Source organism: Antechinus flavipes, chromosome 2 (genome assembly GCF_016432865.1).
Source record: "Antechinus flavipes isolate AdamAnt ecotype Samford, QLD, Australia chromosome 2, AdamAnt_v2, whole genome shotgun sequence".
Taxonomy (NCBI): domain Eukaryota; kingdom Metazoa; phylum Chordata; class Mammalia; order Dasyuromorphia; family Dasyuridae; genus Antechinus; species Antechinus flavipes.
The window spans coordinates 586,056,463-586,080,617 of record NC_067399.1 but is presented as its reverse complement, the minus strand read 5'-3'; the positions used below and the strand labels follow the sequence as shown (position 1 = coordinate 586,080,617).

The window sequence follows — 24,155 nt, the reverse complement described above, 5'->3', positions numbered from 1 at the left end:
CGATCCTGTGGACTATATCACACCAATACTGTCCATGATGATGTTTTGTTTGTTTTTATTTTTGGCAAAGATACTAGAGTGATTTGCCATTTCCTTATCCAGTGGATTAAGGCAAATGACTTGTCCAGGGTTACATAGCTAGTGCGTGTCTGAGACTGAAACTGAATTCATTTGAATTCTTCTTGACTTTAGGCCCAATGCTCTATTCACTGAGGCACTAGCTGCCAAGAATATTTATATATATATAACATTATCTACTAATTAACAATATAAGGAATATGCAGAAGATTTTGAAAGTGTACAGAAGAGACAATAAAAATAAAATTAATTATACTGGAGATTCCCAATAAGGGGACCCTCAAAGGAAAGCATAGGAGTATTAGGATTACTTAGCATGAAAGAAAAAGAAAGTGAGGCAATTTAAAACGAGTCTCAAAATCACATGTAAAAAAAACTTTAAAGAACTAAGGCTATGTGAAATTTTTATTGGCTATGTTTCTGGAGAAGCAATGTAGAATGGAAGAAAGAATGTTAACATCAAAGTCAGGAAGACATGAACTCACACATACTGCCCACCTTATTGTGAGCAGCTTGTTTAATCTATTGGTGTCCTATGCAGCTCTCTAAGACCAGAAATTTTAGAGAAAGTGCTAGTCAGTTAGTAAAGGGATTTTTCTACACCCAGGAGTTCCCTATAAAAATGAAATCTAAAGTCTACTTCAATTTTTATGTTTTAGTTACTTGAAGACCTATTATTTGGAAGAAGTGCAGTGGTTCTCTATAGCAATAGAAGGCTAGGATTAATGGGTTGAAGTTGAAGGGAAGCAGACTAGGTTCATATTAAGAAAGAACTTTCTAAAAATTACAACTGTACAACAGAAGAATGGCCAGCTTTATCAGGTAGTTATCAGTGAGGTGGACTCTGTCATAAACCCAGGTATCAGAATTATATAAAGACTGCCCCAGCAGAATCAAGGGGTATGAAAGACAGTCTACTTAACTTGTAAACATATAGTTGTCAAGGACAGGACAAAAATCCATATTCACAATTATGGTTCTGTTTTCTGTTTTTGGTTTTGTTTCATTGAGGTTGATGAATTGAACACCAAGAACTTTCCTTTTCTCTCCTTTTTACTATGAAGGCAATACTCAGCTATGGCCTATGTAGCTTGAAGAGAGTAAAGAATCCACCAAATCTGACAAAACAGGAAGTTGTCTTGATGGGGACTTTTTATGGGTTTGGGATGGGAAGATATATCAGAGAGCATGCTATCATTGCTTACAGTCTAATTGGCCAAGCAAGATTTGAAAAGGTCACCTGTTATTCAAATTATGTCTATTATAGATGAAATAAGAAAATTTTAAGCAGTAGATGCATATGTTGCAAAGCTCCTGTCCATCAGCATCACTAATTCTTATACAGTTTATACCTTTAAATTTTTTCATAGTACTGGGACTTCCTATTTGCTCTCAAGTGCCTATTTGCTCCCTTGTTATATTTGTAGTCCTGATTATAGTCCTGGTTATAGCCATAAAATATTAAAGCCAAAATTATGTCTATGGAGAATATTATAGTCTTTACAGATTATTGTGATGCATATTATTTTAAAACATATATATATATATATATATATATGCTATCTAATACCTCTCTTGACCTTCACATGCATTTATAATTGCTTACTGGGCATTTCAAACCAAATATTCCATATGCATATCAAATTCTGTTCATCAAAAATACAACCCAGTATTTTTTTCCCAATCTACCCCTCATCTGAATTTCTTTTATTATTATTAAAGACACTGTCATCCTTCCCGTTATATAGATTTCCATTTTTTCCTGATTTGTTCTCCCTCACCCTTCACATATCCAAAAAGTTGCTAATGTAGTTACTACCTCTTCTATATTCCTCATGACCTTATCCTCATGACTAATACTCTCATTCAGGCCTCCATTACTTTCCTCTTGGACTAATTCAATAGTCTCTTAATTGGCTTGTCTCAAGTCTTTCTCCTTTCCAGTCTATCTTCTATATAACTACCAAAGTGATTTTTCTAAAGCCAGAAACGTAATCATATCACAGCCCTGCTCAATAACCTCCTGTGGTGCTCTATTTTTTAGGATAAATTTAAGTTCCTCTGTTTGGCCTTTCAAGCCATTTACAACCTGGCCCTACTACTTTTCCAGCTCGAATATATTTTACTTCCTTTCCCTCACTCTGTGATCTGGCCAAATAGGTCTTTTCCTCTCTAATGATATATCTTTCATCTTATACAGGCTTTCTCCTAGACTTGAATATACTCCCTCCTCACCTCTGCCACTTAGAATCACTTGTTTCCTTTAAAACTCAATTCATGTACTTTGCTCTGTTGTGACCACATTTGTTTTTTTTTGGGGGGGAAGGGCAAAGATATTGTCTATATTTCCTTCTCTAGCTTAGGCTAAAAGGGTTAAGTGATTTGCCTAGAGTCACCCAGCTAGTCTGAGGCCAGGTTTGTTCTCAGGAAGATGAGTTTTCCTAATTTCAGACTCATTACTCTATCCATTGCATCATCTAGCTGCCACCCTTTCTATATGAGATCTTTTCAGATGTCCCACATAAACTGTTAATGCTTTCCTTTTTAAAAATCATTTATTTTGTATCTATGTCATAACCACAATCTAAATATATGCATATATGGAGATAAATTTATTTATGTACATCCTGCCTCCTCTAATTGAATATAAGCTTCTTAAGGGTAGGGACTATTTAATTTTTATCTTTATGTAACTTTTATCTTGTACAGTACTTGATAAATGCTCTTTGGTTTATTTATTCCTGCACTGAGTGGAAGTTGGATTATATTGCTCCAAATTTTCCTTCCAAACTCTGTTTCTACTATTCTAAATATTTTCAAGGATATGTGAAAGATGATAAAGTTGATGAATATTATCTAGTTCCTTAGATAATAATAAAAAGAGAAATTCTCTTAAATTGAAGCAAAAGAGACTAAAGTTAGGAAAAAGAACTTCCTGATTGAATAACTTCCCTGAGTAGTTGTAGTTCTTTCTGCTGGATAGGAATTTAGGTGACTTAGTAAATAACTTTGCCTCCAATTTCTTCACTTTGTAAAACAGAGAACATCTAAATGAGAGGACATCAGAGTCTGTTAGAATCCACTCTAACTTCAATTGCTTTTGGTACTTCAGAATCAAAAGCTGTCTGCATCACAGAAAGTTCACCAAAGAATTTATTCCTATTATTTCTATTAATCTCAGACATAGCTGTTTGGAAAGAAAGTTATTCATTATTGTGTAAATTTTAGGCAGTTTTTAGACGGTCCACCTAGTAGTCTTCAGTATTCTAAAATGAAGAATTTAAAACTTCACTCATAATTTGGTGAAACTCAATTTTCCATGTATTTCCTACCTCACTTCCCTAAATCTAATTCATTTCATAAAAGTGACACGTTGGTCAGAGAACAGCATATGTCATTAGGAAGGTAAAAGACATGAGATTTGTTTTTTATTTGCTTGGGAATGTCTAGGGTTCTCATTGGGAACTTAGCATTAAGCATCAATATAAAGGATCAGGCCCCATAACATCATAAATTTTACCTGTTGTGGTAGTTGGAGCTATTGTTGCAAATCTGCAAAATGCTGTACATTTTCCAATCTTCCTCACTTTTATTCGAAATTCATGAGAATTTTCTTTGAGAACTTGCAAAAGTACAGCTTTAAGAATACTCTATGAAGGAACTTTTGTTGGGAGAAGGAGAAAGGAGCAGGGGATTTTTCTCTTCTTCCTGTCTCACTTTCTAATTGACTAGGCATCTAGAAACAACTTGCCCCAAAGGAAATACCCCATTCAAAAGTTCAGGTATTCTTTAATTCAGTGTGCAATGAAGGAACAGTCACACTTCATGTAGCCACTGAAAAAGAATGATACTCAGAGTTATCTAAGGGAGGAAGTAGTTTTGAGGAATGAGACACCTTGAGTTTCCTGGCTGACAGTTGATGGAGAACATAGTACCTAAGCCTCATGAAGGCTTCTCTACTGACTAAGAGTAGTGGTTATCTCTCTGGGGATTCACTGCTATTGTGTTAAGTATGCATAGGAAAAGAATCTAATATAAGATGCTACATGGTTATTTCAGTAAAATGCATACTTCAATAAGCAACATGGAAGATTTTTTTTATTAAAACTCTTTATTGTTCAAAACATATGCATGGATAATTCTTTGATATTAACCCTTGTAAAACCTTGTGTTCCAATTTCTTTCCCCCCTTTTCCCATCTCCTCCCCTAGAATAGTAGAAAATATGTTAAATCCAATATATGCATACATATTTATACAGTTATCTTGCTGCACAAGAAAAATCAAATCAAACCAGGAAAAAATAAGAAAGAAAATAAAATGCAAGCAAACAACAAAAAGAGTGAAAATGCTGAAACATGGAAGATTTTGGTGAATTATATTAGAATCTCATAATGCATAAAATAAATTTTCATAATGTCCACCATCAACTTATACATTATTTTAAGATATAATAGTATATAATTCAAAACTTTTCATTTTTTCCCCTTCTCATTCCAGATAATCTAGTATCTAAAAGAACATGTCAAGTATTTTAGAATGTAAAGGGTACAGATTGAAATTCATGTTTTCAATCTCTTATCTTAATGACATTTTTAAACTTTTAATAATACCTAACAATCCACTAATATAATTTGACTATGAATGGGGATCTCCTCATTCTGAATTTCTGTTTTGAATATACATACACACATATAAATGCATGAATACATATATACATTGCATATATATTTGCACTGTTCTTCATATTGATAATTCCATTGTTTTTTCCACCATTTGTCAAGGATTGAGATGACAATATCTAGCCTCTAAAGTTTCTGGGATACAAAAATTAGTACTCAGCTCCCCTTTCCCTATGAATAGTAGCAACATCTTGTGTCCCCTTGACTATTTCCCATTGATTTTTAGGCTACTTTTTCTCCTCCCTCTTTACCTCTCTTTCCCCTAATTCTAATTTCTCAGGCCAACATGGAAACATTTTTCTATTTTTTTTCTTTTTTTCTGACCGACCCAGAGGCCATTTTAATTGGCCCTAAGATAAGGTGAAGTTTGACAAATTTAGACAAGATTGACTCTGACTTGTCTTGTTGTTAGAAAGCTATTCAAGATGCTTACTATAAAATTCAAATGTTTGTAGTGAGTACAGAATGAGGAGGGGTAAGGATCAAGGTAGCCCTTAAACATCGTTCAAACTTTTCCTGTTCCCCTCAGGATACCCACATAGGTCTACCTGGTTATTGTCTGCCTATAGATAGAATGCTGCCTCCTATTATCAGTAGTCTGAACAATGGTTTGACTGCATTATGTAAAAATGTCCCATATCCTGGGATGTAGGGGTTGGGGGTGGAAAAAGAAGGCTTTGTTTTATTTTACTGACAGTTCATAGGGACTTGGATTGAAATTGATGTGATCAGACTAGTGGTGCCGTATCTGCTGATTACCTAGATGGAAAGAATATTGGCTGACACTGAAGCTGGCACAAATGTTCCCTTAAATCTGATTGTTCTGGCTAGAAGGGAGCTGAAAGCCATCCAGAGAGAATCTCCCAGCTGAATTGCAATGAATGATGAGTGCTTAGTGATAAATGGAAAGTAAGGCAATCCATACATGAATTAATAAGGGGCAGAGAGAATGAAGCATCAGTGGTGTGGGTTAAGGGGTAAGAGAATATAGGATATACCAATCAGATCTGGGAGAAATAAATAAAAGAAGCAATCTGGGTTTCTAGCAGGTTGCAGGAATATTGATTTGGTTAGATTTTACAGAACCATTTCTATAGAAGGGAATTTCCGTGTGTGTGTGTGTGTGTGTGTGTGTGTGTGTGTGTGTGGGAGAGAGAGAGAGAGAGAGAGAGAGAGAGAGAGAGAGAGAGAGAGAGAGAGAGAGAGAGAGAGAGAGAGGAGAGAGAAGGGGGTGGAGGGAGGAGGAAAGGAGGGAGGAAGGGAGAAAGAGAGGGAGGTAAGGGAAGGCAAGAAAGAGGGAGGGAGAGAGAAAAAATAGCATGGTGGAATAACTAGACAGAAAGACTCAAACTCTCAAAGATCAAGGTTTATGTACTGATTTTGACACATAATAGTTATATGACCCTGAATAAGTAATTTAATTAGCAAAAGCTAATCTACAATGGTACAGGGAATTTCTTCATTGGGAAGTTCCTATTACCAATGATATTACAAGTCCAATTCAATCTTTAAGGACCATATAGACTTGTTGCTGTTCTTTGTGATTTGTGAAGAGATTAGCATGTTACTCATTAAAACTATATATTTTTTTCCTTCTCAAGCAAAGTCCTCAGATTCTTCCAATATCATTTTCAGTGAATTTTATATGAATTCCAGCCAATAGTAAACACCATTTCCTGAATATTAATCACAGGGATTCTAAATAGAATATTTAGGAGAAAACATTCAGACACCACTTTCAAAGGCAAGATTAGAGTGAGACAACACTAGGAAATAGTACCTTTGTTAAAGTCATTTTTCATTATTTCTTTGCCTGTAGTTTATTTTTCATGCTACCATGAAATTTTTTATACACAGGCAGTCCAAGATTATGAAAGGACAAAATCTTGAACTGACTGACAGGATAGGGATCATATTTATTTAGACTACAGATAGTAGATACTAAATAACTGAGAATACTTTATTAAACTAAATTGATTCTGCTTTATTAGTGATGAATTAAGGAGAATGAGGCGAAGCCTTAGAGTTTACTTGAGAGGGAAGAAAAGTATCTGAAATTATATTATATAGGATGAAGGAAATAATCTTGGGAATGATTCATTGCTGCTTCTATGTGAAGCACTTATGTCTATCATAGGGGGAAATTCAAAAATTAAATCAGACATTACTACTATCCTTATGGAGATTGTGATATTGTAGATAAGTATATAAATCAGAATATACTAGGTGCATAAGAAGAGTATTAACTTCCAGGAAAGCCACTGGAGAGATTCTTCAGTGTGTGTGCGTATGTGTGTATATATACCTTTCTAAACTTTTCTAAACTGATACACTGAATAGGCTGAAGATATATGATTTTATCCACTGAACTAAGAGATCTCTGGGAATAGAAGCCCTTTGACTTCTGTTTCCTGCAGCAGAAATACCAAGTGATTAGTTTCTGCTAACCATGAAAGGGATGGATATCAGAAGGGCCTGTCCAGTGGAGCCAATGCAGACAGGACTGTGATGTGTGTGCCCGTGACGCATGTCATCCGGTATGTTTGCATTGGTGTAGATGACGGATGGTGATTTGACAGACTGGAGAATATCCACCTTCCTTTGGGAAAAGAAGATTAATTAATGATGATGAAGAACACTATGACTTAATAGACAGTGACAGTTGGCCCAGCAAGGATGAAAATTATTGTGAACATGCTGAAACCACTTGCTTGATGTACACAGGACATAAAAATCCTATTCAAGGCAAGATGAGGGAAAGAATAAACATATGTAACAAGCAAATGATACATATTCATATATGTGCATGACAGTATGAAACATATTGTTTCTGTTGTCAAAAGAACTACAAACTTTGTATTTTGCAAAATGAAACCATGCAGAAGTGATACTATAACTCCAATTAATTTAATTCAATTAAACAGCAATTTGTTAAGTACCCTTCATGAAATCTCCTTGCTAAGAACTAGAAAATACAAAGAGAACATACCAGAGAAGCTATCCTCTGTGTTCTTGTGGTCTTGTGGGAGGAAGCATAGCACATACATGACAACATAAATTAAAAAAAAATAGTACATGAGGAAGTATTTACAAAATTTGCAAACAGAAGAGCTACTTTTTAGGAAGTCTTTTTTGAACTCCCCATCTGTTAGTATTCTTCCTCCTCAAGTTATAATTATTAATTATCTGTGTAGGTTTTACACACATAATTAGCATGCAGACTATAAACTTCTAAAGGAAGGGAAATTTTAAAAAAAAATTGTCTTTTTCGTTGCATCCCCAATGCCCCAGACAGCATCTTATATATAAATATAAATGCTGTGTAAACATTTATTGAATTTATTGGAGTAAACTAGGAAAGAACCAAAGAGGTAGAAATTGTTTGTGTTGATTGTTTTAAAGAAAGGCTCTGAGTCACAGTCCAAGATACAACATAGAAGAGGTGGAAGACACCTTTATCATAAGATACCTAGATCTGATCTCATTATTTAAGACTTACATCTTGTTTGGCTCTCAATATCATTTTAGGATAGTAGCAGAAGGGATTTAGGTAAAACTATAAACTCAGGAATTCTCTGAAAATAAGAGCAGCACTGGGGATCCATCCTCTTAAGTTTAGCTATTTATAGTCTCTGATACCAAGCCTGTCCCTATCTAGTCCCCTACTTCTTCAATGAAAATAGTCCATTTCCAAATCCCCAATTAAATTACACCAGTTGAAGTATTGCCTAATTTGGTATAAATCATGGGATACCCACTTTCTGCCATTTCTGGAGTAACTTCAAATGCTGACTCTTGGGTTTAGTTCCAAACAGAATTCATTGAGAAAAAAAGTAGTTTCTTTCATTTAGCAGAGGCAGAAGTTGGCTATGGAAGTCCAACAATTCAGTTAAATCAGAAGTCAGATTATATAAGACTGGAAAGCATTTCTCCATGAGAAGCTGACCCCATCTTCAGGGAGGTTAATAGTCTTAGCACCTACCTTCTAGGGTAGCATGGTAAAAGAAATACTGTGCTCCTTATCTCTCTTCCTTTTTAACCCCAAACACATTAATAATGCTATTGGGAAAAGGAATATTTCCCAATTAAACATAAACAAACATTTCAGGGCAGTTAAGTGATTCAGTGAATTGAACATGGGACCTGGATTTAGGAAAAATCATCTTCCTGCATTCAAATCCAGCCTCACACTAATTAATTGTGTGACTCTTGGCAAGTCACTTCACCTATTTACCTCAGTTTCCTCATTTGTAAAATGAGTTAGAGAAAGAAAATGGCAACCCACACCAGTATTTTTCCCACAAAAACTCCAAATGAGAATTTAGACATGAAAACAAATGAACAACAAGATTATTAAATTCAGCAAATAATGAGAATTCACCATTTGCTTGGCATTGTGTGAGTATAGAAGAATTAGTAACATGTGACCTCTTTCCTTAAGGAAATTACGATGTAATTACTAAGAAGTATAAATGTAAAAAATTTAAACAACAATGAGAAATAAACTACATCAGAACAAAAAATTCAAGACATTCCAAAAGACAGAACTAGATAAAAATATCAATGAGTAGCATAAAAAATAAAGAGGCAAAAAAAAGCAATATTTGCAGCATGAAGAGAATCCAGAATTTAAAAATGAATATAAAAATGATTTAAGCACCTAGTAATTTTAAAGCATTGTTAGTGCTGTATATTCAAAGAGAAAAGTAAGGAAATCCCTGCCCACAAGGAGCTCATGTTATGAATGGGAGACAATGTAAACGTTGTAAAGGTTGTTCAAGGCCATTTAATAAGACCCATTCCTGAAAAAGAATCTTTTCTTTTCAATTAAAGCCTTTTATTTTCAAAACATATGCATGGATAATTTTTCAACATTAACCCTTGTAAAACCTTGTGTTCCAAATTTCCTCCCCTTCCTTCCACCCCCTCCCCTAGATGAAAAGTAATCCAATATATATTAAACATGTTAAAATAGATGTTAAATCCAATACAGGTATACACATTTATACATTTTTTGTGCTGCATAAGAAAAATTAAATCAAAAAGAAAAAAAATTAGAAAAAAAATAAAATACAAGCAAACAACAATAAAAAAGAGTGAGAATGTTATATTGTGATCCACAACACTCAGTTCCTATAGTCCTCTCTCTGGGTGCAGATGGCTCTCTTCATCACAAGATCATTGGAACTGGCCTGAATCATCTCATTGTTGAAGAGAGCCACATTCATCAAAATTGATCATCGTATAATCTTGTTGCTGCTGTGTACAATGTTCTCTTGGTTCTATTGACTTCACTTAGCATCAGTTCATGTAAGTGTCTCCAGGCCGCTCTGAAATCATCCTGCTGATTGTTTCTTATAGAACAATAATATTCTATAACATTCATATACTATAATTTATTCAGCCATTCTCCATCTGATGGGCATCCATTCAGGTTCCAGTTTCTTGCAACTATAAAAAGGGCTGCCACAAACATTTTTGCACATGTGGATCCCTTTTCCTCCTGTGAGATCTCTTTGGGATATAAGCCCAGTAGAAACACTGCTGAGTCAAAGGGTATACATATTTTGATAGCCTTTGGGAATAGTTCCAAACTGCTTTCTAGAATGGTTGGATCACTTCACAACTCCACCAACAATGCATTAGTGTCCCAGTTTTCCCACATCCCCTCCAACATTCGATACTATTTTTTCCTGTCATCTTAGCCAATCTGAGAGCTGTGTAGTGGTATATCAGAGTTGTCTTAATTTGCATTTCTCTGAACAATAGTGATTTAGAGCACTTTTTCACATGACTGGAAATGGTTTCAATTTCTTCATCTGAAAATTGTTCATATCCTTTGACCATTTATCAATTGGAGAATGGCTTGAATTCTTATAAATTTGAGTCAATTCTCTACATATGTTAGAAATGACACCTTTATTAGAACCCTTGAATATAAATTTTTTCCCCAGGTTATTGCTTCCTTTCTAATCTTTTCTGCATTGGTTTTGTTTGTACAAAAACCTTTTTAACTTAATATAATCAAAATTATCTATTTTGTGTTTAATAAGGTACTCTAGTTCTTCTTTGAGCACAAATTCCTTCCTTCTCCACAGGTCTGAGAGGTAAATTATCCTTTGTTGTTCTAATTTGCTTATAATATCACTCTTTAGGTGTGGATCAATGCCTACTTTCTGCCATACTAATTTCCAATTTTCCCAATAGTTTTTGGCAAATAATGAATTCTTATCCCAAAAGCTGGGCCCTTTGGTTTGTCAAACACTAGATTACTATAGACATTAACTATTTTGTCCTGTGAACCTAAACTATTCCACTCTATTTCTTAGCCAGTACCAGATGGTTTTGATGACTGCTGCTTTATAATATACTTTTAGGCCTGGTATAGCTGAGCTACCTTCATTTACATCTTTTTTTCATTATTTCCCTTGAAATTCTTGGCCTTTTGTTCTTCCAGATGAACTTTGTTATTTTTTCTAGCTCTGTAAAATAATTTCTTGAGAGTTCAATTGGTATGGCATTGAATAAGTAGATTTATTTAGGTAGTATTGTAATTTTTATTATATTCACTCAGCCTACTCATGAGTACTTGATATTTTCCCAATTGATTAGATCTGACTTTATTTGTGTGGAAAGTGTTTGGTAATTGTATTCATATAGTTCCTGACTTTGCTTTGGTGGGTAGACTCTCACATATTTTATATTAGCTACAGTTATTTTAAATGGAATGTCTCTTTGTATCTCTTGCTGCTGGACTTCTTTGATAATGTATTAAAATGCTGATGATTGATGTGGTATATCCTGCAACTTTGTTAAAGTTAATCGTTTCTAGTAGTTTTTTAGTTAATTCTCTAGGATCTCTAAGTATATCATCATATCATCTGCAAAGAGCAATAATTTGGTTTCCTTATTACTTACTCAAATTTCTTTAATCTCTTTTTCTTATCTAATGCCAAAGCTTACATTTCTAAAACAATAATGAATAGCAATAGTGATAATGGACAATTTTATTTTATCCCTGATCTTATTGGGAATAGTTCTAATTTGACCCCACTACATATGATGCTGCTGGTGATTTTAAATAGATGCTACTGATCATTTTAAGGAAAATTCCATTTATTCCTATACTCTCTAGTATTTTTAATAGGAATGGGTGTTGGATTTTATCAAATGCTTTTTCTGAGATAATCATATGATTTTTGTTACTTTGGTTATTAATAAAGTCAATTATGCTAATTTTTTCCTAATATTGAACCAACCTGCATTCCTGGTATAAATGCTACTTGATCATGGTGTATTATACTGGAGATGACTTGGTGCAATCTCTTTGCTAATATTTTATTTAAGATTTTTGCTTCAATATTTATTAGGGACATTGGTCTATAATTTTCTTTCTCTGTTTTTATCCTACCTGGTTTAGATATCAGTACTATGTCTGTGTCATAAAAGGAATTTGGTAGGATTCCTTCTTTCCCTATTTTTTCAAATAGTTTGTATAGTATTGGAATTAATTTAAAACAAAATATTTGCTAGAGTTCATATGTAAATCTGTCTTGCCCTGGAGATTTTTTCTTAGTGAGTTGATTAATAGCTTGTTCAATTTCTTTTCCTAGGGACTATTTAAGTAATTTATTTCCTCTTCTGTTAATCTGGGAAATCTATATTTTTATAAATATTCCTTCATTTTACTTAGATTATCAGATTTATTGATATATAGTTGGGCAAAACAATTCCTAATTATTGCCCTAATTTCCTCTTCATTGGTGGAAAGTTCCTCCTTTTCATTTTTGATACTAACAATTTGATTTTCTTGTTTCTCCTTTTTCTAATCAAATTAAAGGTTTATCTATTTTGTTGGAGTTTTTTCACAAAATCAACTCTTAGTTTTGTTTATTAATGCACTAGTTTTTACTTCAGTTTTACTAATTTCCCCTTTTATTTTCAGAATTTCAAATTTGGTATTTAATTGGGGGGTTTTAATTTGAATTTTCTAGCTTTTTTTTTCTTGCAACCCCAATTCATTGATCTTCTCTTTCTCTATTTTATGTAAGTAAGCATCTAGAGACATAAAATTTCCATAATTACCACTTTGGCTGAATCCCACAAATTTTGGTATGTTGTCTCATTTTGTCATTCTCTTGGATGATTATTGGGTTGTGTCTATGATTTGTTATTTCACCTACTCATTCTTTAGCAATAGATTATTTAGTTTCGAATTAATTTTGGTCTGTTTTCCCCTGACCTGAAAAAGAATCTTTTCTACAGGATTCCCAGGCATTAACTGGAATTTGAAGATTTCCAATGAGGGGGATTATAGATTAGTTGTCTCTCAAAGCAGCACATTTCATTTATTGGCAACTCAGTTTTTAAAACGTTCTCTTTAATGTGAGCCCCTAATTTTAAAATGCTGCCTGTCATTCCTGGTTCTGTCCCAGGAAACCAGATAGAATAAACCTTATGACTTTTCTGCTTTTCTGAGCACAACATTTTTGATGACAGCTATTATGCCTGTCCTAAAACTTCTCTTCTCCAAACTAAGTATAGAATTCAGGCTTTGCCTTAAAGTGCTTATGGTGAGAAGGCATGACAGAACCTATTGAGAAAGAAAAGTTGTATTTTGATTAAAAATACAACAACAGAAAGTCATCTTGTTCAAAGAATAGGAAAGGAAAAGGGGGATAAGGAAGAGAAAGAAGGAGAAAGAGCAGGCAAAGAAGAAAAAGGAGGAGAAGAAGGAATAAAAAGAAAGAAGAAAAGAAAGTAGGAAAATAAAGAAGGAAAGAAAGAAGAAAAGGAAGAAGGAAGAAAGGAAGAAAGCAAACAAGCATTTATATAGTTACATTTCACAAAGCATTTTACACATATTATTTCCCTTGTGATAAAACTGGTACATTAATTAATGCATTGATAAAGTTGTGAAATGATCCAACCTTTTTGGAGAGTAATTTGGATCTATCCCCGAAGGGTGATAAAGCTGTGCATACCCTTTGATCCAGCAGTGTAACTACTGCCTTTATCTCAAAGAAATCATAAAAGAGAGAAAATGTTCAAAAATGTATGTAGCAGCCTTTTTATAGTAGCAATGAACTGGAAATTGAGTGGATGCCCATGAGTTGGGAAATGGCTGAATACTATGATATACAAATGTAATGGAATATATATATATATATATTCCAAAATATATGTTCTAAAAGAAATATGAGCATGCTGATTTCAGAAAAAGCCTAGAAATACTTACATGAACTGATGCTGAGTGAAGTGAGCAGAACCAAGAGAACATTGTACATAGCAACAAGATTATAAGATGATCAACTATGATGGAAATGGCTCTTCTCAACAAAGCAGTAATTCAAAACAATTTGATAGATTTTAGATGGAAAATGCTAATCTCATCCAGAGAGAAAATTAATGGAAAATGAATGTTTGTTTGTTTTTGCCTTGTGCTTTTCCCCCCTTTTAGTTTGTTTTTTTTTTCATAACATGACAAATATGGAAATGTGTTTAAAAGTATTGCCATATTTAACCTACTTCAATGCTTGCTGTCTTTGGGGAGGGGGAAGGGAGGAAGGGAGAAAAATCTGGTAAAAGTCTGGCAAAATTAAAGTTGAAAACTATCTTTACATGTATTTGGAAAAATAAAATAATATTGTCAAAAAAAAACAGTAAAAATATCCTTTCCCTTAAAACAACTCTGAAAATTAAATTCTGTTATTATCATCACTATATACATGAGGAACCTGAGATATAAAGGAAGTAAGTGACTTCCTTAGGTTCACACAGCTAGTAAGTGACTGAGATAAATTTTGCACTCAGGTCTTCCTGTCTTCATGTTTAGTGTTCTATCTGTGCTATCAACTGTCTCCAGAATTTAAAATAGGCTTCAAAGTGTAGTAGTCTACATAAGAAGGTCATTCTAGGAAAAAGGAGAAGCATGAAGAAAGGCACAGAGGTTATAATAAGTTAGATTTTAATATCAAATATAGATTGACTATTTTGACAGAACCAAACTACAGACTATATTGAGAAAGATTATCTTCCCCTTCTATCCCCGCCAAAAAAGCAAATCAACAAACAAAAACAAAACTAAGGAACTTGGAACTTAAAAACAGTGATGAACAGTACAAGTTTTCCAAAAAAAAGATTATTAGAGCAGGTGAAAGAAAAGAAGTGTATGTTGCAGGATTGCAAATCATATTCCCTTTCTATGTTTCCGTTTCCCAATCATAAATGTAAGTAGTAAACAGAGACTTGATGAATCTAATTTCCCTTCCAGCTCAGTTATTTTACTCTTCTTTTAAACAAAATTTCTATCTTATAGGAGTAGGTGTAAAAGAACTAACATTGTTTTGATAATTCTAAAGAAAATGAACAGCTCCTCTCTTGCTCTGACCTATACAGTCTATTCTATATCCCCTCAGCTTGGGGGAGGGGGCTTTAGTTTTTTTTTTTTTTCCTTGATATTATGAGATAAACTTGAAGGCTAAATAGCTAGAACTGAATTACAAAGAGAGACTTTCTTCTCCAGCAGCATTTGAAATCCAATAAAGTGTAAATGACTGCATCTTCTAAACCACATGGCCCTGATGGGGGCCAGTGAGCCATGTGCATGGGTTAGAGTGTTTTTTTTTTCTGTTTAATATAATAATTCTCTAAATCAACATGTCTGCTTCTGCCTAGGGACCATAAAATAGAATTAATAGCGACCAAGCATTCAAAAATAAGATGGTAATCCTTCTATTAGAGAAGAATTATTGGTCAGAAAACTTTGTGTTCATTTTTGCCAGTTACGGAGAACTTTGAGAACATATTAAAGAGGGCCATAGAAGGTTCAGTTGCAGAAACTATCAGTGTTTAAGATAGAGAAGAGAAAACTTTGGAGATGTGTGTGTGTGTGTGTGTGTGTGTGTGTGTGTTTATAGATGATGATAATTATCTTCAAATACATGAAAGACTGTCATGCAGAAAAGAGATTAGATTTATTTTGTTTGGCCCCAGAGCTGAGAAGCAACAGATAGAAGTTATAAAAGCCTAATGACCACTTGTCAAGTATTGTTAGAGAGGAGATTGATTTTTAAGTAGAGGTTGAAGTAAATAAATAGCCCTTGAGCTCCCTTCCTTTAAAATCTATGAAATCATTTATTTGAATTCTAAATAAGGAAGCATAAGGCAGTTAGGTGGCACAGCATGCTGGCCCTGGTATCAGGAGAATCTGAGTTCAAATTCCATCTCAGAGACTACTAACTGTGTGACTCGGGTCATGTCATTTAACTCACTTTGCCTCAGTTTCCTTATCTATAAAATGAACTGAGGAAGGAAATGGCAAACCACTTTACTATCTTTACCAAGAAAACTTCATGGACATTATTGTCAAAGGGGTCACAAAGAGCTGAACACTTCTGAAGACTGAACAGTAAGAAAATAAGGAAACATAATCTGAATTACTAAAAATTATGATTTATGGAATAATTTTGAATAAAGTTGTAGAATAATAACTTTTAAGCAAATACAGTAATTATATTATATATATATATATACATATATATATATACATACATATGTTAACTTTGTCCATTTCTTGTAATAAATATCTATTAAGTAGAAATTGTGTGCTCTTAGTGCATAGCTGATAGTTCTGAAAGCCCCAGGAGGTAGAGTGGGAAGGCAGATACAAAAGATAATGGGGTGCTAGGTTGGTCACCTTAGAAGAGGGGTGCTATGGTAACAGGATCAAAGTATTCATGATTCATTGCCTGCTAAGATGTGCCCCTTCCCTGATTTAATTATAACAACAACAATAATGATAACAATTAGCATTTCTATAGAGCTTTAAGTTCTGCAAAATTTTACTATGTAACTCATTTTGGTACCTTGGAAATATCCAGGTAATTCTACCTTAGTAATAGTTCTGTCTCTGGAAGACTGACTTCTCAGAATTCACTTCTACTGTAGTCCATTATCTCTCCCACTCCCTCAAGCCCATAACTGTGACACACAGATAAACTGATCCACCAGGGAAATTCATTCTCCCAAAGGACACAAAAAAATAGAATCCATTTAAAGAACAACAAAAAAAAACTCATATGAGAAAAAAGGCTTGGCTATCAGAGAAAATAGGCTTAGTATCTCTGGAAACAAAAACTACATGAATTAAAAATAAGTGCTACTAGTATAGCTACTCTAACAAGCACCCAGTGACATAGGAGGACGTAAACAAAATGATGTTTGTTCTTCTTCTTTGGTGGGTTTTTATGCTCAAGTTTTGAGCCTATTATATCTCTGGGACATCTTCTGTACCTCAGATGTTTTACTCAAGTTCTGAAGGTTTTTAAAAATAGCACCAATATACTATTTATAACATTATTGAATCTGTACCTGTCCATTTGTTTCATCCCTGAGCTGAGGCAGCTGTTTTTTTTTTTTTGGGGGGGGGGGAATGGGAAAGGATGGTGTATGATTCCTTTGGAAATGATGTGTCAAGTGAATGCACTATGGTTCTATTATTTATTGTCAAACAAAATATCTATCCTCATCTACCACTTTTCTATATGGATTGTCCTTTCCTATTAGAATATAAACTCTTTGAGGGCAGGGGCTATATTGCTTTGGTATTTATATTGCCAGTTGTAGCACAATACCTGGCATATAATAAAAGCTTAATAAATGTTGATTCATTCTTTGAAACACAGATGTTTATTATTATCATTATTATTTTTGCTGGGGCAATTGGGATTAAGTGACTTGCCCAAGGTCACACAGCTAGGAAGTGTTAAGTGTCTGAGGTCAGATTTGAACTCAGGTGCTCCTGATTTTAGGGGTGGTGATCTATCCACTGCATTACCTAGATGCCCCCCAGAAGTTTATTATTTTATAAGGCATGAGGGTAAAATAAAGATTTGGAGGGGGGAGAACAGAAAAGACAGATGGTTGTGGTGTAAGAGCAAATTACTTTTTAACTTTTTTTCAAATGATATTATGAAATATATACTATCATTATAGAGCTGTACTTAAATAAAATAGTAATATTGATGGAATTGTGAGTTTTATCTCATTTCTCTTTGCCATATGTATGAATAATCTAATTGCTAAAACCGTGAGCAATATATAAATCATGTTCACCTGGTCTTGAAGTCATAGTATATAGTCAAAGAAAACTTGGAAGATTCCACAAGGTTTCCTGGGCAAATCCAAGCTGATTTACCTGTTGGTATGAATGTCATGCTTCCTGCTGAGTGGAATCCACTGCTTAGTCACCCTCAAATTTTGTGAACTGCTCATGGTTCACCTAGTCATAGTCTCTGGGCTACATCTGAGAGCCTGTTGTTTTATTCTGGGGGGAAAATCCCTTTTCAAATGGATGTATTTTTCAGCCATGTCAATTTCTCCCAGGTAGCAGGGATAAAGGGAATGTTCTTGGCTAACAAGAAGATTGACAACCAAGTGAAGACTTTCATCACATACAACAAAGGTAGAGACTGGCGGTTGCTGCAGGCTCCTGACACTGATCTAAGAGGGGACCCTGTACATTGCCTGCTGGTAAGTTGCTACATTTAAACAAACTTTCCCCTAGGTAACTGTGAATGCACTGGGTATCAGAGAGGCAATAGGCCAGCCTACTTCATCTTTTGAAGAAGAGCTAACTTACTCAGAACAGGAGGTAGGAGGGAAGAGGATCCCAATAGGTATTTATATCCCCAGTTTCTAGCATAATGCCTGGGACATGGCAAACACTTAATGAATATGAATTCAATTGTGGCAGAACCTTTTTGAGTGATATAAATGGCTAAACAATGACCTTATGTAGTCTCTTGAATTGTCCCATTCAGGATTCTCTCTTTGAGTCATTGAAGGGGAATTTAGGGAAAAATTTAGTACTTGTCCAACATGAGAGGGACATTCTTCTAACATCCCTACCTTTCTATTACTGTTCTATTATGAAATGATCATCCTACGACTTCATCTAAACATTCTCGAACTTGCATTCTGGTCTGCTCTGCACTGCCTCTGGGGCTAGCAGGCACCATTTATTTATGTTTTATCCTACATGGTACAAATTAAGGGAATAACATGAAAAGAAGCCTAGATTTTCCTTCAAGAAGTTCTGAGCTCAGTTTCTGCCTCTGATAATTACTTAGCTATATTACTATGAACTTTAAAGATGTGTTTGAGTGTGCAGGGATGGAGGAAAATTCTGCACTGAGAATATCCAAGTCCTGAATGTATAAAGGTGAACTCCACTTAAATTGTTTAAAAAAATCAATCAAGCAATAAAAATTAAGTGATCAATTACTGTGCTGGGAGAGGGTGAGGAAGAGAGACACACACACATGGAGAGAGACAGACAGAAGAGACAGAGATAGAGACAAAGGTAGAGAAAGACAGTGAGAAGCAGAAAGAGAGAAACAGTGAGAAGAAAGGAAAGAAAGGGAGGAAGAAAAGAGAGAGGGTGAAAAAGAGAGAGAGGGAGAGAGGGGGACATACACATAAAGCAACAACTTTAAGATATGATTAGAAACTCCTACGGAGCTTCTAATCTGGTTGAAGAAATGAGACTTCAATGTATGAACCAAGCAGAAAACAGCATAAGCCAATGTACTATTCAGGACTAAATTATTTGGGACAAACTAAAATTATTTAATAATTCCTGAAAAGAGAGATCCTTCAGTTTCCAAAAAGTAGATCCAAGTCTTAATATTCTAAGATTTGATGAATAAGGTCACATTTATCCTATGTATATGATTACTCAAACCAATGATTCTTAACATAGACTACATGATCATATTTTAAAAATATTTTAAACACCTTAAAATATTTTGATAACTATAAAGCAGTACAATTAATTTATTTTATGTATGTATTTCCTATGTATTTTATTGTATGCATTTAAAAATGTCATTTTGAGAAGTAGTCCATAGGAGTCATGATAGTGAGGTCTGTGACACAAAGAAAGGTTGAGGATATGATCTATACTGTTCACATCTCTACTTAACCTCATTGTTTCTAAAGAAAGTATTCTTTTTGAAAAATTCATCCCATTGTTTTTGAGTCACTTTTGCTCATTATGAGATGCTAAACACATGGTCTGACTTTAATTCTTGCAGTGAATATTTTCAATGTCATTGCATCCCAAAGGAAGACTCTCACTCAGTCTTCATCAGAATTACTGGGATAGTGATGATGATGAACCCTATTCATGCCTTGCTGTGAGTGTGTTGTCCCAAGGGAAGGATAGAGTTGTTGGCAGCTCTCAGTGCCTTCCCTGATAGCCATTCTGTGCTAGCTCAAATTAAAAGCCAGCAAATATTTCATTGGCACATCTTGATCATCACTATGGTCTTTCATTCCCAGGATGAATTATGGAAAACAATTGCCAAAGACATATATAATTGACCACAGTGTGAGCTTTGTTGCTCTATATTCATGGATGTAATGTCTATGTACGCCAACATATTATGTCTTATGTTATATATAGGACCCTGATTAGCCATTTTGGAGTAAGACATAAGACCAGAGATGTATTAGCACATAATGCAGTTGACATATTGGGGGATCAATACTTATTCGATGACTGATTATTATTGGAAGGAAGAAGTTTTGCTAAAGAGAAAGATCCAAATACAAAACTCTTAATCTAACCAGAGTGTGCTGAATCTGAGCTCCTGATCTTAAATTGACCTTGAAGTTCAAAAATAATTGTTAGGGTCATTAAGACTGGATAAAAGATTAATTAAATTGACTAAGATAAACAGTTCCCAGGAGCCTTTCTCCTCCTTCCTCCCATTAACCTAGTGGTTTGCCTGCCTTAAATTTGTTTCACAGCAGGCTTTGGAAAAGCCAGGGAAGGAGGGGGTGGTGAGTTGGGCTGTAGACTAAAATCACTTTGCAAAAATCTGCCAAAGACAGAAAATAGGATCGGAAATCTTTGAGCTCCAGGAGATTCAGAGTGTTAACAACCTACTTTGGGCCCAGGAGCTGGTGGCTGGCAGCAAGGAGATAAAAAGCGATTTGAGATTGTGAGTACTTGGAGAGTGACAGTGTCACTGCCAGCCCAGCCGAGTGATTAGAAAAGAGATTTTCCAGCAGGGCTGCCTCAAATATGGAACAAGTTCAGAATTACAGCACCAAATGGAAAGTTCCTTGTAAAATGCATTCTATAGAAATAAGACATCCAGGATAATTTGGGACTATATTTTAAGACTTTTTAGACTGATTACCTAGAGGGCTCAGCAGGAATTCTTTCCTCCACAGACTGCTTTTTGTAATTAGACAGGAGTATTACTAGGGCAGGGTTCACTACCTTCCAAAAAGTTGGGAATGGGCTCCTGAGGGGCAGCATGTGGGACCAGCTGAACTCATTACAAATTCTTGGTCCCTAGGGAAAATACAGCACTTAATAAAGGGAAGCCCCATTTTTTTCTGTAAATATAGTCACTAGTTCCTTGAAAGGGCTAGCACTAGAAAATTGAATGCACTAGGGCAAACCTCCATTGAGTATCTCAATCCCTCCCCTTCCTTTCCTTCTTATCCCCCAGTACAAATTAGTGTTTAGAGGTGACTATAAGTAATTTATGCCTCATTAGCTATGAGCTTCCCTCCTTGTTTTGCTATTGATGCTTAGATTTTGTATTTGAAACCTTATCTGGCCCAGTTAGGGGTACATTCTATTTTTCACAATACCTGTTGCCCTGTGATCATAAGGTTTACAAGTATGGTAAATCTATACCTATTCCTTACTTCAAACCTATTATTAGCAAATGGAATACCAGCCCTAAATCCTCCTGATTGTAGGGACACTCTGATACTAGGGGGATAATACCTGAAAATTATGATTCCAGGTTAGAGGTTCTTCTATATCTTTAGTGGGCAGGGTCCACATCTTCAATTTCTTTGGATCTCTGCCTGAATTAAAATAAAGGCAATTTAAAGAAAGAATTTGAGAAGGACATTTATAGATCTGAATTTCAACACTAACAATCCATACAATCTTGGAACCCCATGTGTGAACCCCAGTTTCCTGATCTGAATACTAAGACTAGGCAATTTTTAATTTCCTGGTCTGAATAGTAAGACTAGGTAATTTTTAATTTCTGGGATTGAATAGTAAGACTAGGTAATTTTTAAGGCTCCTCCAGATGCAACAGACTTTGACCCTCTGACTAGCAAAGGTCTACATACACAGTGGATGTTCAATATTTGATTTTTTAGCTACTTGGTAATGCAGAAATACCTCTTAGACATCACTGATCACAGTGATGGGGTGGGTGTGAGGGGCCAGTTGTATGGGCTATTATGTAAGATTAGTAATGTAGCTTCTTTACTAAATCAGTTTCTGAAAGTATTATGTGATTAATATTTTTTATGTTCTTATAGGGAAGAGTGAAAAACATACACAAATTCTCTAACAATCATCTTGATAGGAATTGAATTTCTGTCTTCTTCTGGAGATTTTTCTCAACAGACAAAATAACACTTGCTTCCATGGACAAGTGTGCTATGTGTGATATAGTATAATACTAGACTTGAATTCTGGAACAATAGGATTCAAATCCTGCCTCTAATACTTACTAACTGTATAACCATATACAAGTCCCTTAACTAATCTGATTAAATAGCTTAGAGTTTTAATTATTGGATTGTTATCCATGTTGTTGAAGGCAGTTGTCACTGGAGATTTCTACTACATCAAAATCCAATCCTTGACCAATATACATACTCACTTGAAAAGGAAGACTGACAAATCATTGAATTTTAGTTGGTCTTCCTTTTCAGATCAGCATTCAGGATTGGAAGATGATTTCTCACATATTTATGTAGCCTCTGTACTTTGATGCAGTGGGGAAAAAGAAAAGTCACCGAACATTCTCCTTATACCAGCTGGGGGCAATCCAGGACCACAAATGAGAGTACAGAGGAAAGAGCACCACAAAGATCATTTATGATGTTTCTGCTCGAGCTGGCGTCGGTGTCTCTCACAATAGCAGATCCAGACAGCCAAAAGCCATGGCAACCACGCCTCGTAGCAGGCATGAGGAAGGTCTGCTTCCTTTTAATGACATTCCTAGTTTGCACATCAGTACAATGACCTGGATCCAATTCCATAGACCTGTGGGGATTTCATGTGATTGAGCTGCATTCTGGTTCCACAGAACAGGAGTGGCCTGGAAATTCTAATGAAAGCACCTCTTCAGTGGGAGATGTCTGTTTTTGCATTCTCAGTACGATATGTCATATATGTCCCAGCCTTCATGCAACATCAATCTATGATTGTGCTTCATACTATTAACTTCTGGGGAGGAGTACAGAGATCTCAACTCTATGAATAGCATTTAGACCCAAGATTGTTTGGAGTTGAAAGTCAAAGTGATAAATGAATGAATGAATGAAATATATATGTCATATATACACATACATACATGTGTACAGTATGTATACACACATATACAAAGTAAGTTTATCTATATATGTATGTGTTTATATGAGTGTGCTATTAAACATACACATACAGAGGCAAATAGATGGCTCGGAGGATAGAGTGCTTCGTCTGAAATCAAGAGGATCTGAGATCAAATGTAGTCTCATACATTTTACTAGCTATGTAAGACTGGACAAGTCACTTAACTGTTTGCCTTAATCCACTGGAGAAGGAAATGGCAAACCCCTCTAGTATTTTTGTCAAGAAATCTCCAAGCATGGGATGGTACACAGCACTATGAAGAGTTGGACATGACTAAACAACTGAACAACAACAACTCCTTTGCTAGATAGATAGGTAAATAGATATGTGGATTTATGTGTGTGTGTGTGTATGTGTGTGTGTGTGTGTGTACACATACAAACATACATACACACATAAATATATATATATATATAATATACATATATAATTGTATTTTAAAATATCTCACATTAATTCAAAAAGTTTTTATAAAATTCTTGATCCTTCTTCCCATATTTGGCATTCTCATTAAGAAATGAGCTGGGTGATTTCTACCCTCCCAAAATTAAACTCTCACCAGAGAAAAAAACAAAAATCTCATACATAGACACACAAGTTAAATGAAATTCAGAGAAGAAACAGAGAGGCAAGATATTTTTGAATGTAACATGTTAAATATATTATAGACATTTAAAAAGCCAATATGTTTGTAAAAACTTAGATACAAATACAATTATAGTTTTCCATTCCTTGTATACATATTCATGTTTGTTTCTATTTTCAATTTCATAATAATCACAATTAAAAACAGAACAGCCACAATAGTTAAATAGCAGTACAGTAACATTTTCAAGAACACCATGATAATGACAGAATGGAAAATTTGACCACAGTTTCATCCATAATGATAGATGGAACATCTATCTTTCAGAATGCCCAACCTTTACATTTATGTGTATTAGG

The 24,155-nt window shown here is 34.7% G+C and overlaps 1 protein-coding gene across 3 annotated transcripts in view; it reads left to right on the top strand.

Moving 5' to 3' along the window:
• The window catches only part of SORCS1 (sortilin related VPS10 domain containing receptor 1), a 714,896-nt gene that overhangs the window by 575,019 nt on the left and 115,722 nt on the right, over positions 1-24,155 (top strand). For all 3 annotated transcript variants that reach the window (XM_051981370.1, XM_051981369.1, XM_051981371.1), the window contains exon 10: positions 18,146-18,292. In XM_051981370.1, coding sequence (XP_051837330.1) covers positions 18,146-18,292 — 147 coding nt within the window. The remainder of the gene's footprint in view (positions 1-18,145; positions 18,293-24,155) is intronic.